This window comes from Melopsittacus undulatus, chromosome 5, assembly GCF_012275295.1.
Source record: "Melopsittacus undulatus isolate bMelUnd1 chromosome 5, bMelUnd1.mat.Z, whole genome shotgun sequence".
In the NCBI taxonomy this organism is placed as follows: Eukaryota; Metazoa; Chordata; class Aves; order Psittaciformes; family Psittaculidae; genus Melopsittacus; species Melopsittacus undulatus.
In genome coordinates this window covers 38,493,465-38,512,271 of record NC_047531.1, presented here as the reverse complement: position 1 = coordinate 38,512,271, position 18,807 = coordinate 38,493,465, and the positions used below count along the sequence as shown (strand labels likewise).

The 18,807-nt window shown below is 41.1% G+C and overlaps 1 protein-coding gene across 1 annotated transcript in view; it reads left to right on the top strand.

Moving 5' to 3' along the window:
* The window catches only part of PTPRR (protein tyrosine phosphatase receptor type R), a 145,316-nt gene that overhangs the window by 85,393 nt on the left and 41,116 nt on the right, over positions 1–18,807 (top strand). Inside the window, 1 exon segment of the mRNA XM_013127333.3 lies at positions 4,634–4,890. Within this exon segment, the coding sequence (XP_012982787.3) occupies positions 4,634–4,890 (257 nt within the window).

The window sequence follows — 18,807 nt, the reverse complement described above, 5'->3', positions numbered from 1 at the left end:
CACTAGACCTTGGAGTGCATTGCTTCGGGAAGATCAGTTTTCACCCATTAGGGTTTTAGGCAAGCATCTGTCAGGAATAGTTTGGGTGCAGCTGATCTGGAATTAGGGCAAAGATAAATACTAGTAGACTCCTTGAACTCCCTTCATAGATGGATTTCCTTTGATGCTGTGGTCTTTTCTGCAGGCATTCCTCTTTCTGACCCTGCCCAGGTCCAACCTGTGTCTTTACATGTATGACTGTTCAGACACTGTCCTAAATTTTTCCAGGCTCTGTTAATACATCTGCAATCTATAAGGCTAAAAACTATCTCATGTTGTTTTTCTTCCCACTCTACGTGTTTGAGTGTGGCAGATTTTTGGAAATAGTAATTCAGTATTCCAAATTCAGCCACTGCAGTCTATCGGATCATTCAGCTTTAGTGTAAGGCATTAGGACTCATCCTAAGTAGCTTTGGCTGTAGCAACCTTATGAAAGCACCAAAATGTGGCCTATTTTTCAAAGTTACAGGGTAGTCACCTGTTTGCCCATAGGTGGCTATTTATGGTATAGAAGGTCCCAAAGCAGAAAGCTTAGGCTGCATCTGCAGATGACTTCGAAGTTTCCTCAGAAGTGTGGAGCAGGAAGCACTTTTAAGTGGTGATTATGATGACCAACAGTGGTCAGTGTAGAGACAACTGAATTGTCAGTTATTGCTTAGTTCTGTGTAATTTGTACAGAAATCGTAAAGCATGCTGCCTTGTCTCTAACTGGGTTTTACAAATCACAATGCTTCCCTGCGCTGACAGCGTGCTGTACATTAACAGCTTTTAGGCTTCTTAATGCTTGGCTGGAATTTAACAAATACCTGGCCTCTATACATAAAAATCTACAGTGCAGAGTATTGCTGAACAGTGTAATACAGCAGCACATGAGATAAATTCAGCCTTGTAACCTTTACTTCTGAGGTCATTTTTTGTATTTATTCAGCTAGTTCTTGTCATGGTATGAGAACTTCTTGCATCCCAGAAGTTATTTGTCATATGGGGAAGCCAACACACAGCTCGTTGCTATCCTCATCATGGATTAACCATGGGCTCAGTTCTACTGGGAACATCATGTATAAAGTTTGCCAAAGTGCTAAATAGCAATGAATATTTTTACTGCTCTTGTGTGCTGTCATTTTGATTTTACATAGAGAAATAACTGAGCCATCACCAAGTTTGCTAAATAACACAATATTTGACAGTGGGTTAAAATATTTGCTGTCATATTTCTGTTTTAATAAACAAGTATATTTGCATATCCTTTTTAAAAAATGCACATAAAAATATCAGTTGAGTAGTCTGGAAGTATTGTCTTCAGATTAGGTAATGTCTGTAACAAGTTGTACTATGAGGGTTTTCTAAATGTTTTTCTTTTTCCCACTAAAAAAAAATAAATCAAAAAGTGGGATTTTTTTCATTTAAAATAATGAAAGATGTGAACTTTCTGCAACCTGACCTGTGACAGGTACACATGAATACACATGCACAACAGCTCTGCTCATGCAGAGATACACACACAGCCTCACTCTCATGTTGAAAAGTACTTGTTAAAGAGAGCACTTTTAATAAGAGTGAGCTGTCTTAATTTTCATAGTTTCTGGGAGATTTTACTATACACTCCTGGGTGTCCTACATATCTCTAGGCAGATGAGTTTTCGTATCACAGCTCCTCATAAGCATTGCCAAGATCTTTGTTCTAGAAACAGTTATGTCGTTGGGATTTCCTGTCAATCTCTGAAGATGAATAAAAGCAGTTTCTACTGGCATTTTGAATGGGGATATAGGAGCTACTGGCCAAGTTAGGGTGTAACATGTCAGCTTTCCTTTGCAGAAATCTGAGCAGAGATACAAGCAGTGAATGTCATGCTGTCAGCACCCTGTCATTCTTCCATATGAGTTAAAAAGGAGGCAGAAAGAAGACTTATTTTCCTTTTGGGCTGTGGCTTTGAATCTTAGGCTTAGTATATGAAAAATCTCAGGTGACCCATATTGTGGCCTGGAAAATAGTACTTTGTGGTGTTGCTCCATGCCTTTTGATTAGCATCACAATGAATCTTCTGGGGTATCAGTAAAGTGACAGTTTTCCTAATTTAGGGAGGTTGTATCTGTTTCCATCCATACTGACAGATGTGTTTAAACTGATTTGAAATATGAGTACAACTCAGTTGTTCCCTTTGCACAGCTTGGTGATTGGTTGGTTTGTTTTTTTTTTTTTTGGCTATTTGGTTTGGTCTTTTGGGCCATTTCTGTTTGTTTGACTTTCACCTGGAATTCATTAAAAACATGATAGCGCTTACTACACTTTCTGAGGAAAGTGTGTTAGCTTTTAGCTCAGATGCTGTTCTTTAGTTTTTCTTCAACTTTTGCTGGGGGTAGGCTATCTCTTTTCCTCAGGTCTAATAATAGAACATTGAAACATATACGAAATAATACTTGTCCAGGTTTTGGAAGTCAAAATCATAAGTCCCTGAGTCTCCAAGGGACAAAACTATGTCAAAATATATCAGTGACAAGAAGTCATGGTTAATATAGTCATCACCATGAATGTCTGAGCTGTATATCTGTGGGTTACCAGAAAAATAAGACCAAAGCAATCACTGGAGGAAAAAAAAGAGTTAAAATATTTCAAGCTCCTGTTTTATCTTTACTGATACCTGTGTCCTTGCTTCACAGTAGGCTGTTTTTCCTGCAGAATAACGGCAAAGAGCAGCTTATCTTATCCATGCAATTTAATTCTAAACTCTTCTGAATGAACATATGGTTTATGTAGCTAAGTCTTGCTTAATGGGTATATTGCTAATGACATTAGGTCGGTTCCCAGCTAAACCTCTAATGCTAATCCTTGAAAAAACAAACCCATCTCAGATATCCAGTCTTCCGTGGAAAGCTATGGAGTGATAGATCTTCATGCAGTGCTAGCAGAACAGCTGCCAAAGAGCAGCAGAAAAATGCTTTAGTCTAAGCTTTGTCTTTATGGCTTTACAAACCAGGATTCAGTTGGAATCCATTGCAGCAACAGAAAAAGCAGAGTAGAAGGTATAAAGGTGTCTGCAAACACCTCCAAAAAGCTGTGAAAGTGCCTTTCACCCACCTCCACACGCAATTCTTGTGTGTGGGTAATTCTTGTGAGTTTCATAGGTTTTAAGGCACATTTTGAAAATGACACAACTACAGCTCAGATATTGTTTTTTGCATTCCCCTCAAGAGAGATAGGATTTGTTAAATACGCATAATACAGGGTCTTCTAGAATGGTACTACAGAGCACACACTATGCACCAGCCCTCACCAAGCCAGTGTACAGCAACGTCAGTGTGGAGTTCAGTGGAAGAGGATCAGCACAAATTCTGAAAAGCTTTTGTTGCAGATATTTGACATCCAAGTTCATAAGCAATAGGTGGACAGAGAATCCTGGTACTACAGTATGATGAGACGTCAGTGTCTTGGTAATTGTAAAACACACTTTTCTGAACGGATGCTTTAATAGCTTCATAAGCCATACATTCACTTCAGCTTTATTCCAGAACAGGGTATGTTTCTCTGAGGATATTGAGGGACATCCTTATCCTGAGGAATATTTCAGAGTAGTAGCAGCCTACCACTGAAAATGTAGCCCAGTAAAGTTACTCTGTTCAGCCATCAGCTCAATGCAAAATCATAAAATCATAGAATCATAGAATAGTTTGGGTTGGAAAGGACCTCAAGATCATCCAGTTCCAACATCTCACACTAAACCATGTCAGCTAAGGCTCTGTCTAACCCAGCCTTGAACACTGCCAGGGATCGAGCATTCACCACTTCTGTGCCAGTGCCCCACCATCCTCACAGTAAAGAACTTCTTATGTCCAGTCTAAACTTCCCCTGTTTAAGTTTTAACCCATTACCCCTTGTCCTATCACTACAGTCCCTAATGAAGAGTCCATCCCCAACATCCCTATAAGCCCCCTTCAGATACTGGAAGGCTGCTTTAAGGTCTCCACGCAGCCTTCTCTTCTCCCAGCTGAACAGCCCCAACTTTCTCAGCCTGTCTTCATATGGGAGGTGCTCAAGCCCCCAGTTGTCCTCATGGCCTCCTCTAGGCTTGCTCCAACAGCTGCATGTCCTTCTTATGTTGAGGACGCCAGAGCTGCACACAGTGCTACAAGTGAGGTTGAGTAAGATCTTTTAAGAACATCTTCTCTAAAACAAAATGAATCTGCTATAACTTGAGACGTATATATCATAAGCATCTGTTTTGTTTTGTGCCATTGTCTTATGTTAAAGTTCTTACAAATTTTTCTACAATTACTTTTTTAAGCAGTAGTTCCTTCTTCACAGTGTCTTCTCTGTTTTCCATTGTGGTTTTTGCCCCTTTAATAATACAGCTGCTGGTACTACAAATAATTACTGGTCACAGCAAGAACTCTTAAAATCCTTTCTGCCCATGTGTATACACTGTAGTTTATGCTATAGAAATAATTATCCTTTTGTGGGAAATGCTGTGTAACACAACTTGTGGCTTACTTTCTAGAAATGGAAGCCACATATAGCAATCTTATCCAGCTTTTGTGATACCTTCCTTACAATGTTTAGCAGGGAATTGAGACTGGATTTTCCTCTTTATTTCTGTAGATTCTGTACAGATTAAAGGAGAAGATCCAGCTGTCACTGAGACCAGAGAAGGAAAAGAAGCAGGAGATCCACCTCTCACCCCTTCCCCTGCCGACATCTCAATCTAAGACCACCAGCAGCATGGTCCAGCCTGAACAGACTCCAAAAGTTGTCAATGTTGTAGTGGACCCTCAAGGCCAGTGTGTTCCTGAGCTCAAACCTCCCCTGTGTGCCAGTCCGTCTCCTTTCAGAATGAAACCTGTGGGGCTTCAGGAAAGGTAGGATGGTGCCTGGCACTTTCAGGATTTATTCTGCTTTGTTACACTCATGTTTCATGATTTCATATGTCTCTTCTGTCAATGAATGAGAGACTTTGTTATACAGACATCTGAGAAGTGGGATTTTGATGTGTTAATATCTCTCTCATGGGTATTCTTTCCTTTTCATCTGTGCATAGGTCCAGAAGTTTGGGCTGAGATTAACTGTAGTACTGGAATTCTTTCTGCTAACTTGTTTCTTCCCGTTTCCAGCAATTACTCCAAAGAAATAGCTTTTCATTCTCCATTGATTTTTGCCTGGTTTGATCTTGGAATCCTGGCAGAGGGCACAAGGACTGGTTATGTTTTGTCAGCAAAGGTTGTTCTCCCTGTCAAGGAGTCCCTATCATATGGGAAACTTAGAAAGAAGAAATATTTACACCAAGTGGTGTAAATTTACTCCAATATTTACACTGACTGATGCATTTTCCAATCTCATACAGTGTTTCCATACCACCTTTAGATTATTTTTCTTCTTAAATACAGCTTTCCATGATGGTTGGGATACAGTCCAAGGTCTGCAGACTTTACAAAACAGGGAAAAAAGTGATTGGTGATGAAATTGACCCTTGTGTGCAGCTCCTCAGAAATACTTGAGCACTAAAGCTTTTGCCTATCTTTCAAAAACTGGGCCAATGCTCTTTTTATGAGACTAGTTATTTTTTCCCACAGGAGAATGCACACTGACATCTGTCTCTCCTCTGTTAGAAAACTATATCATTCTTTGCCTGATAGCTGCAGGCCACTTTCATAAAGCATCAGTGCTCTGAATAACTAACATAGCGTGCAGCCATGCAATTGAACTCTTCCACCCTGGCACAGACAATAAATGAAAGAGCAGACACCACGCAGATATGATGGGAAATCAGAATGAAAAGGAAAGCAAATGGAGCCTTGTCTGTGAGGGCTCTCAGAGCTGAGCAGTAACCCTGATTCAGTTTGAACCATGGGATTTCACTGACAGAGATTTTGTCAATGGCTTTAGGAGCTACAGCCAGAGCTAAGGGATGGTGATAACAATTGCTGAAAGGCAGAGCTGTCATAAAGTATGTTGTGATATCAGTGCAGCTAAAAAAACCTGGAGAAGTGGAGGAAGCAAGTAAACATGTTCTGATAATTGCTGTCATTCCACAAGACCTTAAACAGAAAGCACATGAGCATGGGGAACACATATCTAGTTTATAATACCTAGTACCTAACATAGCATTCATAATAGTTGAGAGCAGTTAGGGTGAAGAAATTTGTAGAGGGGCTTTGTCTTAAGAATAAGGGAATGAATTTTTCCATTGCTCAAAAAAGAAAATAAAAACTAGGATCTTCATTTCTGCCTCCACAGATAGTAACTGAGCATTTAATGATTCCAAACCAAATTTCATCCTTTGGAAGGACAAAGTTCTGAGTCAGATGTGTGAAAATGGAGAGCTGAGATAAAAAGAGGAAACTAAACCTGATTTTTATCAAAGAGATCAGGCATTTAGACTTATTACTAAGGAAAAAGAAGTTGAAGGAACTGGGAACTTCTGTTTCTGCTGTAAAAGAACACTAATAGGCCAGTGTGGAAAAGTGAAAGCAATTGTGATGCCCTGTTCTGCAGTTCTTTTTGTCATGCTCAATAGTCACATTTTTCAGCCTATATCCACTTCTAAGTTTATTTCAGCCTCCATGATGCAAAGGTCTGGAGACATGAGGGAGAGAACATTAGAGAGTATGATATCTTCTTTTCCTCTGAAATAAGCATCTATTATTAAATAGATTTCTTATTTATTTGATGTATTCTGTACTATGAACAAATTTACACATAATCTGACACATAGAATCACTGAAGACAAGACATATTAATGTAAGAACACTTTTTGCCTCAGACATTCACTAATGACCAGACATGTGGACAGTTTAAAGCCCTTCTCCACCACTGTGCCCCACAACCTTGCACTAGACAACCCTCAGCTATCCTCATTACACATGGAGGCAGTGGACCTTACAACATAGGTCGGCACACCACAAGCAGCACACTGTGCACAAAACAGTCTGCTGAGAGCCCGTTTTCCTGTCGATATGGAGTGAAATCAAGTCCAGAGGTCCCCTCCTGCTCATAGCCACAGCTTCAGGCACACAGTCAATAGTGTTTGCTACTCTGATTTTGTTCTGCCAGAGGAAGAAGCTCTTGTCAGTCTAGTGTGGATATGGGGACTTCTTGACAAGCTCAGCATTGAGATTCCTTTGGCCAGATAGCTTGAGAGTGGTTCCTGAGTATTTTCTAACTATCCAAACTGCCTGGTTTGATTCCTTGTGTTCTATAGTCATGAAGTCATAGAATCACAGAATGGTTTAGGTTTGAAGGAATCTTAAAGATCATCCAGTTCCAGCCCCCAGCCATGGGCAGGGACACCTTCCACTGGACCAGGTTGCCCAAAGCCCCATCCAACCTGGCCTTGAACACTGCCAGGGATGGGGCATCCACAGCTTCTCTGGGCAACCTGTGCCAGGGCCTCACCACCCTCACAGGGAAGTTCTTCCTAATGTTCAGTCTAAACCTATCCTCTGTCAGTTTAAAGCCATTCCCCCTTGTCTTGTCACTACTTGGTCTTGGGAAAAGTCTTTAAATGACCCAGACTAAAGTGTATCTCTCTAAAGAGAAATCAGTGGATCATGGGCCCAATTAGGGAGTGAGGCAACTGCTGTGCCTTCCAGATGGGAAGTCTGTGGCAATGTCTCTGAAGGAGGGGGCAGAACAGACGGGTGATGCCTGCCTCTCTGGCTCTCCCAGCTCTGCACACCAGTTGCTGCTTTGAGGAGCGTATTGAAATGCAAAAATGCAGTGGAACCGAGATTTGACGTCAGTATCCGGCTCTCTGAACCTTTCCACTTTTACTAGGAATAGCGTTGGCTGGTACAGAGGCAGACAAATTGCTAATGACCAACCGTACACACGTACCTGCATTCACCAAAACGTTCCTGGGAGTTAGTCCAGCTTCTTGAACCGCTTCGTGCTTCCTGGTGCAGCGGAGGGCGACACCTAGAGGCGACGAGAGGAACTGCAGCTCCCCCCTTATCCTCCCGTTTTCCTCTCATCCAAGTGTCCTACGTTTCTGATTCTTTGGCCTGTAGCTCTTGAAGGAGGGAGGGTGGCCACGAAGTCAGGACAGTACCTGACTGGTGATGGGGGATGCATGCCCATGTGCAGCATGTGGCTGGGAAGGGATGGAATGCTGCTGGCCAAGAGTGGACAGAGGGGTGTGGAGGCAAGGAGGCTGTTACAACAAAGTGGCACTGACCCCTTTCTATTGCAGCTAATGATGGATGCTGGGCCAGGTGGGTGAAGTGCTGTTTTAAGAGCCTCCTGGCATCCTCTGTATCATTCAGTATAGAATGATCCAAAGTTGCTCTGTCCTGGTGTTTTCACAACTGCTCCTGCTTTGCAGCAAAGACCTTCTCCACCAGCAACCCACACAGCACTGTTGCTGACCCAAAGAGTGGGAGAGCTAATGTTCTCCCATGGGTGTCTTCAGAGATTAACTGTCACAATATCCTAGCACCAATGCCTGAATTTAGGATGTAAATAATCCTTTTCTCTTCTGTTAGCATAGCCATGAATATTGCAGTGGAACTGAGATTTCACATCAGTATCCAGCTCTCAGAACCTTTCAGTTTTCACTAGGAATAGCGTTGGCTGGTATAGAGGTAGACAAATAATGTTTGGTTTTCTACTTATGCTTTTATAAGTTTATATCAATAATATATACTTTTTCCTTCAGCAGAGTAAGGCTTCCTTTTATTCTGTCAGTTGGTCCAAAACTCATCTTGATATGAATGGTCCCAGCCAAAATCAGAATCTGTTGAAGTGGGATGTGATAATTTAAATTTCATTCTGACATGTCAAGCATTGACAATTCTTAGTCTAAGCAGAGAGCTGTTAAAACACAAACATGGTGGGGATATAAATATAAGTAAGTTACCACACCAGCACGGTATTCACTTGTTTTACAACTGTATCTACTTTTCATCCAGCTAGTTCTGTTGTGAGTTTTAGTTTCAATATTATTTGTGACTAGGACAACTAGTGCACAATGTAGTGTTTTGTTCAAATAGTTACTATCTAACATGCAAAAATGCATGGAAGAAAAGAGAATGTGGAAAACAGCTTTTCTATGTGTCTTAAAAACCACAAACAGCGCTTGGAAAGTCTTCTCAAACATTTGTGTTCCATCCTAGCCACAAAGACCTAAAACTGTGAGTATTACATCTAAATGATCAGTGGGAAAAATCACAGCAAGATGTTTTTCCCATTCTGTTACATAGTATTTGGAAAATTATTCTGTCTGAAATGGAGGGCTCTTCATGTTCGCATATCAGGATGCTAGAGGCATGCAGGACACTCATTTAGACCAGGTAACATTTTACATGTGCTTTGTGGGTTTGTTGCTTTTTTTTTTTCCTCTGCAAATAAATACAGAATGGAGAATATAATAGAAAAAAGTTTGGAAAATAGAGGGAAAAAAGGCAGATACATGAAATAAACTAGTTTTTAAATAAAAGCATTCTGAAATGGTATGGAAGCACTGCTGGGACACAGGAAAACAGAAGATTCTCTGTGAAAGGGAAGGCATGCAATGCCAGCATGAGCAAAACTGGAGAGTAGAGGGCAGCCCACTGATATCACTCAACATACACTGTGCAACCAAGTCTGAAACCTCTAGAGAAAATCAGTAAGCATCAGAATAGAGAATAGTGAGGGGGAAATCACCTAGATCAACATCAAGTGTAGCTGCCTACAAACATAACAAATAGGACTGAATTTTGATTTGAACTCTGATTGTGAGAACTGTGTGTGGCAGAGCAATAATATAAAACCCCTATCCCACAGCTAATAGACTGTAGCCAGTGAGATTTCTCTTACCACCCTGAAGATGCCTGTAAATTGACAGCAGAATCCTTTTCTATACTCACAGTGAGTTCTGCTCTCTGCAAGTATAATTAAACAACAGTTAAAATAGCATGCATTTTAAAGCTGGTAAATGCTCTGTCCTGTTCCTTGTAAGATGAGAAAAGGAGATATTCTGATGGAAAAGAAAGGCAATATACTTTAATATATTTTTTAAAGTTATTCAGATAACCCATAGAAGTTGTGGAACCTATAACCATAGAAGCCTGTGGAACTCACTGCTGAAAGATAACGTTTGAATTAGGATTGCATGAGCAAGAGGTACACACACATACAGTCAGTCACACAAATAATGAGAGCATTTATTGCTCTTTGTCTGCCTTTGGCGTCCTTCCTCGGAAACATCGTGTATTTGACACCTTTAGAGAGAAAATCATGGACAGTTTGGGCTCCAAGTTTCGAGGTAGAAGAAAATTCCTACATTGATATTCATAATTACTCTCTTCTATTAGTTACTGTGAATAGACACACAAATGAAACTATTGTTCTCACCACCTATACATATTCTGTGCCTTGTCAATTGCCATCTGGATGAGAAATGCTGTGGATGACAAACACTAATACCTGTTTTCCTGGTGTCAGAAAAACAGTATCCATTTAAATGAATCATTGCCTTAACAGTACTGTATAGCAAATAAAACCTCGTAAGAAATGCTGAGAACAGGGTAAAAAGCCAAATGTGATTTTTACGTCATTGCTATTATGGCAGCTGCATCTCAGGATATCACTGTTCAACTAAATCAGATGAGAAAAATTTCCAACAATTCTCCCTGGTTCTGTTCTGATTTTCAGATCACAGAGCACAGTCACTGCAAATATAATTATGGTGTTGCTGATCTGTTATCTTTATACAAAGCCATCCATTGTGAGTAATCATTTCAAGTAATGCTCAAATGGTAGCACCTTGCAGTTGGACTACTGTAAACACGCCAGGTTTTGTAGTTTATGACACAAGCATGGGAACTTAATATATTTACAGGAAGAGGCCTCGAATTTCCTGGCTAAAATATACTAGCTTTGCATAGATTTGGAGGATAAATTTACCCTATTGTGTGGAGCTGAATATGCTTTCTGCATTCTTAATGTAAATCCTGGGGATTGTTTTCAGGAAAATGTCAGTGTAATTGTTCAAAGCACAGCTCTGTGCCAACACGAAAGTACGGGCTGGAGAATCATTTTACAGTGATACCCTATCAGGAGTCTGCAAGGCACCAGGAACCAGTAGAGTGAGTTTGAAGTGGGAGGCATGAATTTTTGTGCTCCAATCCATCTCTGCCACTGACTCATTAGAGCACTTTGGACATGGCACATGAGCCTCCTCCAGCCATGCTCCTAACCACTGGATTGAGGCTGGTTAGCTGGCATGTCCGTCTGAAGGAGAGGCAGCAAAGGTGAGACCCTTAACCTGAAGGACAGTAAAAGTCCTGTATACTACTATTTGTCCACAGCATTCAAGAAGAGTGAGAGAATATAGTAAAAAAAACCCACTTTCTGAAGGGCCTAAAAAATGCAGTTCTCTCGTTTGGCAGACGTCTCAGCTGTATTGTCCTAGTCTGTAAGAAGCATTAATAAATTCAATACATTGAGGAACCCTTATTGCACTGAGGCCAGCTAGCAGAGATTAGTTTGTGTCTATACTGCCAAGCTTCCTTTACCTCCAAAAGAGTGGGGGCTGGATGCGGACTGCCTGCGGGGAATGGTCTATGCATGTGCTGGTTCCCAGGCTGTGCCAGCGAATTGCTTTGGAACACTCTTGTTGGCAAAGGCTAAAAACAAGGCTTGATACGTAGCAGTATCGATTACAGAGTTGCAGTGCCGGGGATTGTTTCCTGGCGCTGTTTAACTTCTGTTTGTAGAGGTAGCTTGCACATGAAGTGCACAGCTGGTATAGCAGCTGACATGAGGGAAGCAGTCCTGATCACGAGCAGCTGCTTGCAGGCTGTTTCTTATAGTGATGCTCTTACCAGTGCAGGGTCTCCCCGCAGCCTGGCATTGTGGCTTCCCTCTTCCTCAGGCCACCTCAGTTAGCTGGAAGACAACACTCTGGCTGCTGACACCTCTACTCTGGTTGACAGGATAAGGGCTGAAAACCTGGGCTACCAAGGTAGAAGAAACTGATCTAAGTAATGGGGAACATAACATGGGATCCAGCCCTGAGGGCCTCCAGCTCAGTGCCCCACGGGCACGTGTATTCATGACTCAAGAGAGTACTGCTTTACCTCCAGCTTGCATTTGTGCAATGTTTCTGTTTGTTAGTGCATAGTCACTGTGAAAGCTTTTTGCAAGCACTGAACCTCTGAGTTGCACAAAGGTCTGTTCTGTCCAACCCATTACAGACGTCTTTGCTTATCTACAGTGTAGGAAGAGGGCAGGAATGTGAATTGTCCCCTTTCTCTGGAGGGGAAGTGAACTCAGGCACCAGCCAAACAAAGACCCTTTAAAAACTCTGTTTTAACTGTTTGACTCCTGGATGGTTGGGAAGGTGTTTTGGTTGTGGTTAGAGCTCTTGGAAGCAAAACTCTGAGGGCGTTTTGATCTAAATAAATAGTTGCACATAACTATGTACCATCACCCAAACTTACACCCACAATCCATTTCCCTGTGTCTCTAGCACATCTTGCAAATTACTTCAGATTAGTGTGGGTAGATGGTACGTTTCCACTCCTAGCTCCATCTCTGTTTTAAATTGTCCCACATCCCTTTTTTATTCTCTTGCAAAGAACTAAAAGCTTTTCAAAGCACATGACATTCATTTCTGGCAGTGGATATTTTAGGCAAATTATCCTTGTTTGGAGAAATTCTTCTGGTGCAGGTCTGTAGTCCTCTCAGGTGATGAGGAGTGCTCTGTTTAGCACGCAGCCCATGCTTACCCTTGGTTTTGCCTTTACTGTCTTCTGAGATTTAGTCAGGACTTTTATAATCATTTTGTTGTATTCCCAGGTCTCTTATCTGCCGTTTATTCTTGTTACTCCAGTTGCTACTGGTTTTAGCTTGTACACAGGAAACCGCAGTGCCAATCAGTGTCGTTCCCAAGGTGACAGGAAACCCTATTTGGTCGGATGTTGATTGTGCTTGTCTTTACTGCTCCACCCATTGCATTTTCTTCCTTTTTGGCTGAAGTTAAGACAAATTAATCAGTGGCCGCCATCTGGTAGACAGTTTTGGTGGTTTTGCAGTGATTCGTCCAGCTGATCTTTTGAAAAGTCACACGCAGCACAAGAAACCAAGGGGAAACATCGATGTTAGTGTTTAAATGCTTCTTGAGACCCAGAATCACAGAGGCCATTGTTGCCCTGGGCACATGAGTAATTTTTGTTGTGTGAGTAATCCCCTTTTCTGGTCCAGCAGCAAGTTTGGGTTTTTAAGTGCTGTTTGGTCAGTTTTAAACTCTGATGCAGCTTTCCTGTGACTGATTTCCTCAGCTCCTCTCTGCTTCTGCTTTCTGTGGTTGACCATCCCAGGCAGCTGTCTTAATGTGCAGGCAGAGCGGGACATCTGGGAAAGTGAGGAGATGCATATTAGCTGGACTTGAATGCTTGGAGCACCTTGGCTTAGCCTGTAGCAAGATGTGTGTACCTGTGACATTTGCAACTAAATATATCACCTTTTCACTCAGGCACGTTGGAAATGCCGTGCTAATGGGGAGTGGGAGAAGAGCACCAGTTTCTTCATGAGACTGGGTTGTAAGCAGGATGCAGTACATTGCATCTCCTGAGCTCCTGACGAGAACCCACAGGTTTCAGCAAAACAATCAACCAGTGTAGAAGGGAGAAGGGTTGGAATGCATTTCTCAGTCATCATGCCATTCCTTCTGGCCAGCTTTTCTGCAGGGCAGCCTAAAACTGCATTTAGCTCCATTGCCCTTAAGTTAAATTGTTAGGAACAGACAGTTGAAGAAGTAAAAGAAAAACATCAAAGTGCCTCCAAAACTGCAATGTAAAATATCCAAGTATATCTTTGAATTGTAAGAAGCCATGGACAGTACTTATATATAGCTTATATTGTAGCCATCACTTAATATTTCAGGCCATGAATTTCTACTTTGAATGCAATCATAATTAATTTTATTTCTGTGCATTGTCAGTTGACTAATTATACTGCTTCTTCATGGAGAAATCCAGTTCTGGAAATCCAGCAGAGAACTCTCATGCAGTCAGAGCTAACATGTGCAGAAAGCTTAACACTGTTGACTAGCAACATTGCATTGTTTGCAAATGCACCTTTGCTCCAAGAATACTGCACGTAAATCTGTGGGTCAGACTATTTCTCAGCTCTTGTGGCAAATACTCTTTAGCGTTTCTGTTAGTCTAGAACCTGAGAGCCTAAGTCACAGATCGGATCCCTCCATGCAAGGCTCCATATACACATGAAGATGAAATCATCCTCTATCCAAAAATCTTATAATCTAAACATCAGATAAGGTAGTAAATGCATACAGACAATCAGGCAAGCCTTGGGAAATGGGGTAACAGTAGCACCGTGGCAGAGTTGTGGATGCCAGGAGTATGTTATGACAGTGGCTCAGCCCAAGAAGTACTGCCCAGAGGCAGTAGCTGTTTTCATATGACACTGACATTTCAGCCAGATTCTTGCTAGAGCTGTTTTTCTGCATTTATACCATTACATCCAAGCTGATGCATCAGTTTTGTTTGACTTTGGACCTTAGCTGAGTATGGCCATAAAGTTTCATGCTCAGGAAGGGGAGACATTAACTGGTTAAGTGGCTGAACCAAGATGATATTGTAAATCAGAGCCCTATCTTCATAAAATACCTGGACCCTTAAAACTCTTCATTCTATTCTCTAACCACGGGATTCTGTAAGAAGCTACAACAGTGATATTTCTTTCTGGGACAGGGACTTCCCTTATGTTCCCTATCAAAGAATATACTTTTGATGCTTAACAAATAGGATGTATTGTTGTTATTAATTTATGGTAGCTATAATTATCCCTGTTATGTTAATACTGTGATTTGATAACAGGAGCAAAACAGAACACAGCCACTTCAAATGACTGCTCAAATATGCGATAGGCATCAGAAGGGGAAGTGCTGTATATAATTCCCACACAGAAAAATGTCGTTAAGTACAATGTTTCTCTAGGGAACATGGTCCCGATGCTTCAGGATGACCAATAGCAGCTCCCTGGAAAGTTATGCTGCCAGCAAGAGATGGAGCTGGTGATGGGCAGAAGGCAGCTAAGCCTTCCCCTCTGCCAGGGCTGGTGCTTCCGCTTCCCACTATCCCCCTGACAGCTGCATCTCCTGTCTTTGAGATGTCTCAAGTTCTTCCTGAGTTGTAGCAAATTCCACTGGACGACTGCTGCATAGCCCAGAGGCTTCAATTCCTTTCCCTTGGATTTGATAGTGGATGTAGCAGCATAGCCATACAACAAATGAAGGAGAATGGTCAGAATAGCAGGGAAGTACACAACAGGCAATAAATCCAATTTGCATGGCCTTGTTTCACTGTAGACTCTGTTTAGCTTGTTTTGCCTCAGTGAATTTGTAGAGGTATCTGGGAAGAGAATTTGGCCCACAAAGCACAATACTGAATGGGTTTGTGAAAGCAGGCAGCATTGTGAAAAGCAGAAAGCTGGTATTGTAATTAATCCCAAAGGTAATCCTCTGGCTACAGAGAATGCATTTGCTATTTACTGAAAAGATTAGGATAAAATAAATGTTTTCTGCTTCATCACAAGGATTTTCCCAAATGTAGATGGCCTTAATACCCCTCTTGTCCCCATGTTTAGTGTTCACCATTGCCTGGCTCCCAGATGTGTCTCTCTTTGTCCTGGGACAGTGCAGAGGTCATAAGGCGGGCTAAGAAAGCTGTCTGAAGGTAAAAACACAGAAGAGAAGACACCAGACACAAAGATGTGGAAGCAACCTTTGGTTCAGGACATTCCTGAACTACAGATTGCCAGAAGCTGGAGGGCATCCTAAAAATAAGTCACAGTGTTAATTAAGTACTCAGTAATTCGTGCTCACTTTGTTCTTGTGTTCTTTCACTAAAACTCCTCTTGCTGGCTATTGTTGAAAACAGGATACTGGTCAAACTTCGGTCTTACACAGTATACCAAATTTACATTCATATTTCTACATCACTCCCTTCTATGTGTGTTAATCTAACCCATGTTAATCGCTACCTGTATGGAGCCCTGGGTGTTGAAAGCATTTGAACTGAGACAGATGGGATGGAGGTTGGTTGGGGTGGGAGTCTGGTTTATCTTTCAGATATGACTTCTCCTCCTTTCTCTTTATTTCATAATGCAATGTGCATTTAGAGGAATGCTACTTTTATCAATAGTCCACACATTTCCCTCCTCTATTCACATTCATAGAAGTGAGTTTAAATCAAGCGATGTAATGCTGTGAATCCTTTGCTAATAGAGTTATGAATCTAAAGCAATTATAATTGTTTCACTCTGAGGTTTCCAGTCTGTACTGACTCATTGGTGGGTGTGTATGAGGAAGAGGTAATACAGAAAACCTTTGCTCTGGCCCATGCCTTCATCTCTGGGCATAGTTATCTCCCTTCTCAAGAGCCCAGCCTATGCACTCCCCTATAGAAATATCTCTCATGAAGGCAGGCAGTGGCCAGGGCCATGGCCTTCAAAGCATCTGCTGAGCTCCATAGAAAGGAGCTCCAGGTCACTTACCTCTCTGTTCCTCATCAGCTATATCAGCCGCTCTGTCCTAAATGGGACTGTACAGCCTGGCAATACCTATTTTAAAGCTCTATCTGATCTCTGAAGTGCAAGATAAAGTACGCTGTGATATGCAGCCATTTACAGCTGTCTTTTAAAAGCATTCAAGCACTGCTCATTCCAAATTGCAAGCCTAAGCAGATTTCCTAAACTTTATTTTCAAAGGAATCCAGGCACTTTGCACATTAACATACATGTTAGAGCAAACCTTCCCATGGAAAGCAAGGCTGGAAAGACACATTACCAAAGTGAATCAAGAAAAAAAAAAACAAACCTGGGTGGAGAGAAATGTTTATATATCTGGCTTAGGTGTCAGCTCTGGAAACTTCAGAAGCAGTTAAATGGCAGACCTAAGTGCATTCATATGGCTCCTGTCTCTAAAGCCTAAATCCCATCAACTCGTAGTATAACATAGGCACATAAGTCACTCTGGAAAAGGGTCTGTGCCTTCCAAAGTGTATGAGCCAACAGTAATTTTGGTCAGTACAGCCAGCCTTGGATGCTTTGTCCACTGTGTGTGACTGAGTGGAGCAGTTCTGCCGGTTCCCTTTAGAAATGTCTATAGATGGCGCAGCTCTGTTGAGCAATGGTATGGGTCTGGAGGTTTCACATTCTTCAGGAACTGCTGCTATTCAGTATTTTCTTCAAAGTCCACTAACAATTCATTTGTCTGCTTAGAAATCTTCTTGTGTGACACTTGCAGTAGTTTAAAGATAATGAAGACCAAGTCAAATAAACAAGGAATGTGCTTTTTTATTATCTTAAGGTTGACAGGGTGTAGTAAACGCCTCTTTTCCCAGATGTTCCTTCCTGTCTTTTCCAAATGGCAAACTCACCAGGAAAGAACTCATTGTACTGATTAGTGTTTAAGTCACAATAAAAAATAATTTTCTCTTACTGATACTGTCTGAAGATACTGCCCATTCACATTAAGCATACCCCTACCCTTGTCCTTTTCCAGGTCAGCTGGTTTTGAGTATGGAAGATTCAGAAGAGTATTGAAGGACAGTAATATGTGAATAGAGAATATATTTGTTTGTTTGGATTTAAGGGTTGTAGATTATATTCCTTAAATGAGCAGCAGGTGCAGGATGGAGGCAGAGTTTGTGTTCAGATGATTAATTAGTATGTAATATATGAAACTAAATGGACTCATTGATACCTGTTATGAAAAAGAAAAAATAGCCACAAATAATTTTTTTTGTCTTTTAGACAAAAGCAGACTGAAAAGTCTAAGATGAGTCCATTATTTGTTTGTTTACCACAGGGCTGACCAACTAAAATAGCAAAAAAATCTCAGTTAAGCAGTCTTGAAGAAAAACTTCCTGGAAGCTATTGGTGTAGTGTTGTACCTCCGTGTTCTCATTTATTAGGTCATTTCTCTTAGGCTACAGATCTTTCAATACTTCAGACACGCACCCTCTGGAGATGCTGTAGTACTCAGCAAAGAAGTGAGCCTTGTGTGTGCTGGGAAAAGTAACAAAGCTTTGAACCTGGGCAGGAGATCTAAATGGGAAATGCTGGTGCCTGGCTACAGCTTCTCCAAACCATCATGGAAGTACTTATGAACTGAAATTGTAGAGGAGCAACTCATACAAGTGTGACAAAAATATTTTGCAAATTGATTTTTAGAAAATATTTTCAAGCAGAAAATACAGCAGACAGAATATGTAGGGCTTTTAGCAGATCCTGTTGGCTTACCTTAAATAAAAGCATTATCTGAACTCATTAACTTGTGCATTTATTTAATCTGTGCAGCCCTGGCAACTAATTATTATTCCTCTCCATTCTATTTTCCCTGTCCCTATTATTCTTTTAATCCTTTTTGTTTATATTCATTGTAGCTTGGTTTAAATTAGCGTGTGCATTAGTCGGAAAGAGAACAGGTCATCCAGTATGTTTGTGCAATGAGGCCTCCAGTATGAAATAGAGCAGTGCTGCAATGCAAGTAGATAATACTAGCAATAAACAAGACTGCATTCAATTAAAGCTCTACCATTTAAAGCAAATTACCCATAAATTACTAAACATTCATTCAGCTATTTGAAAAAAAGGCAGCTGAAATAAATACAAAGAATTAGTATCTTCATTTGTTTTCACTTCTGACCATTTAACTCAGTTTTCAGTCATGCAAAAAGCACGCATAGGTGAATACAAACCTGAAATAGAGCTTTATGTTACAATTCAAATTTTATTGGAGAGAGAAGTTTGCGTGACAAGATGCAATT